The sequence below is a fragment of the Lepisosteus oculatus genome, chromosome 7 (genome assembly GCF_040954835.1).
Source record: "Lepisosteus oculatus isolate fLepOcu1 chromosome 7, fLepOcu1.hap2, whole genome shotgun sequence".
NCBI lineage: Eukaryota > Metazoa > Chordata > Actinopteri > Semionotiformes > Lepisosteidae > Lepisosteus > Lepisosteus oculatus.
Genome location: NC_090702.1, coordinates 54561450 through 54570494, shown reverse-complemented (window position 1 = coordinate 54570494; position 9045 = coordinate 54561450). Strand labels below are relative to the sequence as shown.

Here is a 9045-nt window from a genome sequence, read left to right as displayed (position 1 = left end):
GTGTTGTGGGAGTGTGGAGCAAGCTACCCAACTTTGTTATTGAAGCAGGTACCGTGGCTTCTCTCAACAAATAGCTGAATGAGATCTTTGGATCTTATTCAATACAAACTACCAGACAGGACAGCCGGGCTTGATGGCCTTTACTTATTTGTAAGCTCTCTTAGGTTCTTATGTTCTGTGTAAACATGAATCTCTTCAAATCTGTCACAGGAGGAGAGAGAATGAACACTAAGAAGAGCACAGTGAGCGTGTTTAAAATCATGTTTTGAGACCAAAGCATAAGCAGTTCACATTTGTATTTTAGAATTGAATACCCAATAACAAATAAACCTAAAATTAAGGTTCCAATATTCTTGCTGTAACTCTTTAGGGCAGTGTATGTTTTTTTTTAAGTTAAAGGCCATATATGTATTAATATTCATAAATCAAAATCTTTGAAAACTGTTACAACATTTGACGAAAGCAATAATAAAAAGGATTCACCCGGCTACTGACATTGTGATAAGTAAAAATAATTGAGGACAAAATATAACTTCTTCTGAACTTCTAGCAGTATGAAGCAATATTTGTGCTCACATCAGTATCGACAAGTTTTGTGAAAAAATATCCATCCATTTTTTGACTGTTTTATCCTGTACAGAGTCACGGGGGAGCCAGAGCCTGTCCTGGCAAGCAGTGGGCACGAGGCAGGGTACACCCTGGACAGAATGCCAGTCCATCACAGGACACACACTCTCACACACCCTGGACAGGTCACCAGTCCATCGCGGGACACACACACACTCACACACCCTGGATAAGACGCCAGTCCATTGCGGGACACACACACTCACACACCCTGGACAAGACGCCAGTCCATCGCGGGACACACATATACAGTGTAAGAAAACTGAAATAAAAAAAAGATGGTTATAATCATTTTGGTAGTCTGGTGAATACCTAAAAAATAAAGGGTAACAGATCATCTACAGAATTGTCAGTACTGATTGTGTTCAATCAGCATGAAAAGTGTGAGATGGTTGCTTTTCTTTAAATATTATACTGTATAAAATACAGTTCATTATTATTACTCATTAATATAAAACTGTAATGTTTTGGACTGCTTGTTTGTTCACAAGATTACAGAACAAAAGATAAAATAATCTATATTTTTCCTATCTCGATTTGTCTTTATTAACATTTTTCCCCAACAATATCATTTTCACACATGGACACATCTGGCACATGTCAAGCGATTTTCATCTTTCATGCCTCAGTCTTCTCTTTCCAGTTCAAGAGGCACCAGGCTGACTGCTGACTTTCTCACAAACCATCGCTCTGAATCTCTAGTCTGTGAGAGCAGAGCGTGTGGACAGCAACCTCAAGGCTGAAACTGTAATGTGAAGAATTTACAACTTTAAAAGGAAATGTAAAATATATGTCTTACCTTCACAACTAGCCCTTAAACCCCAAAAAAGAAAATAAAACAGATGAATCCTCTCATTTCACAAGGACTGTGATAGAGTGTAAGTGTTATGTAGCTGAATAGGTATCAATTTTCCTTTATACAGCTGAAATGAGGAAAGCATGCAGAACTTGATCTTTTTTAATCAAATGTCCACTGTGGGAAGTTATTGTATATAAAAGGTACTTGATGCTTCCTTAGGAACATACTGTAAGTTTAAGGAAAGGTACTGTAACTGCTGAAACCATGTAGTTAGTAAAATTCAAAATCTCTGAGACCATAATAATAATAATAATAATAATAATAATAATAATAATAATAATAATAATAATAATAATAATAATAATTATTAATAATAATAATAATAATAATAACAGCCTGACTATTGTGTAGTGTAACTCCATTCTGACCAAACATTAGTAACAATATCTGAAGAAAGTTTCCAACAGGAAAGTTTTCTTCTGTGACTCACAGAGAAGCCTTGTCAGTCTGCAAATACCACCACACAAAGGATGTCTAATGTAGTTTGAGTGATATGGTTTGGTTATGAAGGACAAATTATTGTACCAAAAATACCTCATTACCTGAAAAGCGCTATATAAGTGTATGGAATTATTATTTGTCTAATAAATACAGTATATATGTTCATGTAATAATATAGAATATACTGTATACAGTACGTGACAAATACATGATTTATGAGTTTTGCTTTTAGAAGAAGTTGAAATGTAGTGCACAAGTAATAATAACAGAAAAGCATATTTGTATTTAGTACAGAAGGTTAAATGATTTAAAAGTAACGTTAGATGCCACAGATCACAGACATCACTGAAATGGGGAAAAGTAACTAGAATAACAAGAAGAAAAAATCAGAGATGGACAACAGAACTGGATGAGTGGTTTCTCATTTATTTTTAGGTCATTTTTAATTTTTAATAGATTTTTACCAATAATTTCTAAGTTGTAGTTCAACATGTTTAAATTTATTAAGTCAATTTAGCTTGCAGGAGTTGAACTGCTACTTAATTCTAGTTGATGAAATGCTATATCATACCAGACATGGCATTGTACAAACGAGGATATTTCTACAAAGTCTACTTTGTACAAAAATATGTGCTGTGGATATCTGAAAACGCTGTTTTCTTATATATTTAATCAACAAGATTAGATACACCCAGTAAGACTGTGTCGAACTGAACAGTATGATTTCAAATAAGTGAAAATATGTGCACAAAATGTAACTTTACTGTAGCAAAATTGTAAAAGGACTTTGTTTAAATACAAGCAGGTGCGGTACTTCTGATACTTATTTCTGGTTGCATGGTCTTGATCACGTGTCCGAGGTACTTGTCATTTTGCCATGCGTTTACGGAAGTGAGTGTAAACCTTACAATGAGCAGCACTTTCCTTCAAATATCTTTCAATAATACAAAAAAAAATACACACGCCTATGCATAGTCAGAAACATAATAACTAAGGAATACAACTTGCGTCTACCGTAGAGTATTTAAACCTGTTTTAAGAACATCGTATTTTGAGGAACAGGTTCATGCATTTGTCGAATCTGGTCTCCTTAAGCGTTAGATAGCTGTGTTGCAGGTCAGTGACACGTCACTGTCTGCAGGGCACTGCTGGACAGGAGCATCACAACAGCAGCTGGAAATACAAACCTACAGCAAACAAGACATGGGTAAGCTGTCAGATAACTCTCCAATCGCAAATTGAAACGGGATGCGTGCAGTAAGGTTAGATCCACCGAATGAACGTTGTGCCGAGTAACGGATGTGTGCGTTTTTCAGTTACCAGGAAACGAAATGGTCGACTGCTGATCGATTCATATTCAGTGAGGGTTAGTCTGTTGCTTGGGAAGGGCCACTTAAAATCGTTACTCCTTCGACAGGTTCAGAAGAATGCGGCGGTTCCTGGGGTCTGTGGGTCAAATTAGTTTTCAGGTGTAAGGATAGGACTGACACTGTACCGTAGTATTAACACCAGATGCACGTTGGTTACTCCTACAGGTTTTGATATATGAGTAAGGTAGATTAAAGCAGTAAATAAACAGATAGATACTTTATTGATCCCGTGAGGGAAATTGCAGTGCAACAGCAGCTTTACTTTAAGCTGTTTAAACGTTCTTATTTCTAAGTTCAAATAAATGATTTAAAAAACAGTAGCAAAACAGCTGATGAGGCACCTACATAGTTCATCCTAGAGACGATTTTGTATTGTTTCGTGTTGTAATGGTAAATTTAAGAGCGTCTAAAAACATTTTGTTATTGTAGAAATACAATATCTGTAATTGTTTCGGATTAATGCCGATTTGTACGTGATTAAAAAGATTAGCAGAGATCACGATATGTTTTTTTTTTTACTGAAAGGATCTCTTAGAAGACTAGGAAACTATGGCTGACTGTGTGGGACTAATATTTGTATTACAGTTTACTGAAAATGTGGGTGTTGACTGTGAGTTAATACCGAAATCGTTGTCAGACGGAACAACCTCCATCCTTGCAAATGAAGCTGATTGTCAAGTGTTGGACTAGTGGGGAAAACGATGAGAAAATCTGATTTGTGTGTGTTATCCTAAAACTCGCCTTCTCTGGACAGTCTTCCCTTATTGTTGTCTGAGAGGCGGTTGTTTTGTTTTTGTGGAGTGGAAAATAAAAAAACTCAGGAGCTGAAATCCGCCTCAGGTGGGGGGGGGAACAGATCTGAAAATACACTGTGCTGCCCAAAGAAAACAAATGGTGCTGAGAGGAGCATGTGGTGATTGATTTCCTTTCAACATTAATCAACCTGATCGATTTCCTCTCTCCCTCTTGCTGAAGGTGGCTTCTTCTCCAGCCTGTTTTCCAGCCTGTTTGGGACCAGGGAGATGAGGATCTTGATCCTGGGGCTGGACGGAGCTGGGAAGACGACTATCCTGTACAGGCTGCAAGTGGGAGAGGTGGTGACAACGATTCCCAGTGAGTAGCCGAGCCGCCTGTCTGCTTGTTGTGCCTCGGAGGAAAGGTTTACTGCAGTCCGAGGAAGATTGCAGTGTCATGGGGCTCCTGGCACAGTAGCAGCCACACAAGCTTTTCCTCATCACCGTACACACACTGTATAGTCAGTGTTAGTTTCTGCCCATTCAGTTTCAGAATGAACAATTTTGTTCACTAGATCATGCCATGCACACAAATATACAGTTATACAAATGATCAGAGCAGTGGAACAAGTAATAGGTTTATTCCCTGCTGAAAAGAGAAGAAAGAAAACACAACGTTTCTTGAAGCTCTTCAGGCTTCTTATCTATTACAAATCATCTGCTATTTGTGATAGATAAGAGCTAAGATAAGATCACTTTATTGGCCATATGCAGTATCTTGCATTAGGAATTAGCTTGCTCTACATGAGACACACAGACAGGGAGAGAAGCTTGGGGTCAGAGCGCAGGGTCAGCCATTTATACGGCGCCCCTGGAGCAGTTGGGGTAAAGGGCCTCGCTCAGGGGCCCAATGGAGTAGGATTCCTCTGCCGGCTTTGGGATTTGAACCAGCAACCTTCCAGCCACAGGCGCAGATCCTGAGCCGCTCCGCCCCGGTGTTAATAGCTTTGTTCTGCCTGTCTGCGCAGCTGAAATAACTGCACATTTTTGATTCAATTTTTCTTTTACTAGCTATTGGTTTCAATGTCGAAACAGTAACGTATAAGAACCTTAAATTCCAAGTCTGGGACCTTGGAGGACAGACAAGTATAAGGTAAGTTACTTTTGATTTTGGCACCCGTACAGGAGAAAGAAAATGCTCATTCTATGTTAGGCATCACCTACAATCTTGGAGATTAATGTTTTTAAACTTGTGGAAGATGCTGAGGGGACATGTATTGTACAAATTAAAGACTTAAAACCACTCCTCGATGTACAGCATATTCATATAAAAATTCACGTGGGTAGCTGCATCAGCATGCGTAGGCTGCAAAGGAACAAGTAATAGGTTTATTCCATGCTGAAAAAAAGAAGAAAGAGAACATAACGTTTCGGCCGTGGAGCCTTCTTCAGGTGTCTTCCTCAGGCTCCACGGCCGAAACGTTGTGTTCTCTTTCTTCTTTTTTTCAGCATGGAATAAACCTATTACTTGTTCGTATAAAAATGTTCATCATACATTTTTGAATTTTACATGGAAAGTGTATTAGTTGTGTGAGAGCGGGAGTTCTCAAAATGCAATCAACAGTCGCAGGCATGCAAAAGAGAGGTTTTGGAGAGACAGAAGTCTTCTGCTGACTGTGTCTTACAACAAAGTCCACCACAGGTCACTGTAATGAGTTTTTTCTCCAGCAGAATGGCTTGAATTGGGTGGATTTGGTGTTTACTCATTCTTGTTGGCTGTCATCTGTCCTCAGACCGTACTGGCGCTGTTACTACTCCAACACGGATGCAGTGATTTATGTAGTCGACAGCAGCGACCGGGACAGAATGGGAATTTCCAAATCGGAGCTCGTGGCCATGTTGGAGGTATGGAAAGCAGTGGGAAAAAATCATGAGGTCATTCTCAAACTGAGCTCTTTCACTGTTGGTTTCCTTCCGATGTTTTTTCATTGTTTGTTCCACAGAGATGTCGTCTTAATTTGCTTTTGGTATTGGCCACAAAATCTTCTGCCTCAGGTTTCCCAGGCACCTGTCCGCAGCTGGAGAGCAGTTCCTGTCTTAATGCCTTTCTGTCCTTGGCTTCTTATCCTCCAGCATTTTCTAAGCCCTTTATCCAGGACAGGGTCGCAGGGGAGCTGGAGTGCGAGGCGGGAAACGCCCCGGATGGGACGCCAGTCCATCGCAGGACAGACTCGTTCACACTCGCACCCAGGGCAGATTTTCCCAGAAGCCAGTTAACCTACCTGTATGTTTGTGCACCCCAATCTAGAATTGAATCCAAGGGCCCTAGTGCTCCTTGGCAGAGGTGATAAACACTGCACCCCCCTTCTTTTGTTTCTCACTTAAATTTACAAATAAAGTGGTTTTCTAATGGTAGGAAAGGTGAAATAAAGCATCTTTGAGCTCAGTTGTTAATAGGTATTTGTCTCTTTTTAGGTTAGTGTATTCAACACAGATTGAATTTCACATACTCAGAGTCCACTGGTTTAGCCATCCGCTGAAATGCCGGGACTTATGTATGTGGAGGGTTTTAGCTGGTATGTTTTGCAGCTCTGTTATAGTTCTGCTCCTGTTGTAACTGTTCTGTTGTGATGGCTTTGGAAAGCTGAAGACTTCCTGCACTTCCACCAGAGAAGGTTCTCTTCTTAATCGGTTTCCAGACGGGCTTTGCTTTAATTGCCAGTTCAAGCCCAAGTGGAGATTTCATTCTTGCTGGCTCAGTCACAAGCCCCCTTACTCCTCTCTAAGCAGCGTTCAGCTGGGCCTCCTGAGGAATCTCCCCATTCAATTGTGGCACGAAATTCCCTTTTAGTTTGTTCAGTGCCTCTGACAACATCCTGTTCCATTTCTTGCTCCTACGTATGCAGATATTCCTAAAATTAACTGTAACTGAACTGCAGAAACCTGCTTGTGTCAAGTCTTTCAGTAGTATTCGTTTTCAGTCAAAATCTTTCATCTGAAAATATTGGGTGGAAGTTTCACATGCATTTACACTCAAACGCCATTTGCAACATTTTTTAAAATGTCAAATTGTTACTGAATTTAAAATAATATTTATTTCAGGTGCATTGCTAATGTTCTTCGTAAAGACACTTTGACATTGAGATCTGCAGTCTGACAAGGTTCTTTAAGGTTAATGGAGAGCTTTTTGTTTCTGTTACAGGAGGAGGAGCTGAAAAAGGCTATACTTGTGGTGTTTGCCAACAAACAGGATATGGAGCAAGCGATGACACCCACAGAAGTGGCAAACTCACTTGGGTTACCTGCACTAAAGGACAGGAAATGGCAGATTTTCAAAACATCTGCGACAAAAGGCACTGGATTAGATGAAGCCATGGAGTGGTATGTTGAACAGCTGTAAAGCATAAAATGTTAATTTATCCTGAGATTAACACAACACAATCTTTCATACTGGAAACATAGCAAATGTTTTTTCATCTGCTGATTAACTGTGTACTGTTGTCTTGTCTCAAAAGCAGAAAAACGCCCTCGGGCATCTGTTTGGAATTCAGATAGCATTCATATTTATATAGCTTCCCCCAGGAAACCAACAGCTGAACCGAGCATTTTGAAAGCAGTAGCATTTCCAGTGTGCCTTGATCTTATCTGATCTCGAAAGCACTGCAAGCATGGACCTGGTCAGTCCTGGGGTGTGAGACCACTACAGAAAACCAGGCCGCTGCTGTTACTGGTGGTGGTGGACAAGTAGTAGGTGCTCTTCCCTCTTACGGTTTGAGGAGGTGCCAAACTGAGGTCTTGACGACTTAGTCATAAAAGATTCCCTGGCACTGTTGGAGACAGTGGAGGATCCAGGTGAAATTCCACTATATTTGTACAATCGGTCTTCCCTGAATTCCCCCCTCAGTTCAGTTGGAAAAGCAGAATCGCACTTCACTGCCTGCTCCGTTCTGTGTTGGGGTTGCTGGTGCAGACTGGCTCTTGCCTGTCACCAAGGGGAGTCTTCAGAGGCTGATGAAGTGAAGAGCAAAATGCATGAAGTTATTGTAATTCTTGAGCTTACTGTGTTAGTCACGGAAGGCCAAATCATGATCTAATGCTTTTTTTTTCTTTTGTGCAGGTTGGTTGAAGCTCTGAAAAGCAGACAGTAAAGCTGCAGTGTTGTTCTTTAATCCTCTCGACATTTATCTCCTACTTGTAAATACTCTCCAAGAAATTGTTGGACCAGGAAATGTATTAACAAGTTAAAAGCTGAGACACGCTCAAACACAAACGTTTTCAGGAAGCCAGAAGGAACAGCTGTGTTCATCCAGTGATGGGATGTGGGTTAAGAACTACCTGTGGCTGATGGTGAAAGAAGTGATGTTTTTTTCAGCGATGGGGCCTCAGTCTGTGACCTCAGGAAGAGGAAATTAGTGCCACTGCACTGCAAACACCTTTTACCTAACTTTTTGTTGCAGCTTATGTACTGGTGTTATTTTTTTGTATTTATGTGGATTTCATGGTTTTGAAGACTTAGATTGGGCTTTATTAGTACTTTTGTGTTGCTTTTACAGATCCCATGTTTTGCTTGGTGTTTTAATTAGAAACTGACACTAATATAAAATCTAAAAATGCTTGGGATGTCTTCCAAATCTCATATTTATCAATGTCTTCAGAAGAGGACGGATTCTGTAAATTGTGATGTTTTCACACTAAGATCTCAATAAATACAGTACTAGAGCTTAGCTCCTCTGTGTCATTTCTTCTGATCTTTAAACTTCTCTTTTCACCAGAAAGTATTCTTTTGACCAAGGTTTTTGACAAAGGAGGGTTCAAGACATTCCTCCTACACCTGTATATTGGTTATATGAATAAATACAGCCAGCAGCTACATCAATCTGCAACTAACAACTGGCAATACACTAAAGCTCAGCAGGTGTGAGCCTGGCCAATACCTGCATGAGAGACCTTCTGGGAAAACTAAGGTTACTGCTGGAAGAGGTGTTAATGGGGCCAGCAGGGGGCACTCACCCTG

At 40.1% G+C, this 9045-nt stretch overlaps 1 protein-coding gene across 1 annotated transcript; it reads left to right on the top strand.

Annotated features, from left to right (window-relative positions):
• Window positions 1–3026: 3026 nt before the first annotated feature.
• On the top strand, window positions 3027–8755 carry arl1 (ADP-ribosylation factor-like 1). The gene is made up of 6 exons (XM_069192790.1): window positions 3027–3134; window positions 4273–4410; window positions 5103–5184; window positions 5825–5936; window positions 7234–7412; window positions 8149–8755. Exons 1-6 carry the CDS (start codon window positions 3131–3133, stop codon window positions 8177–8179), a joined length of 546 nt encoding a protein of 181 aa, XP_069048891.1. The 5' UTR covers window positions 3027–3130; the 3' UTR covers window positions 8180–8755.
• Window positions 8756–9045: the final 290 nt, after the last annotated feature.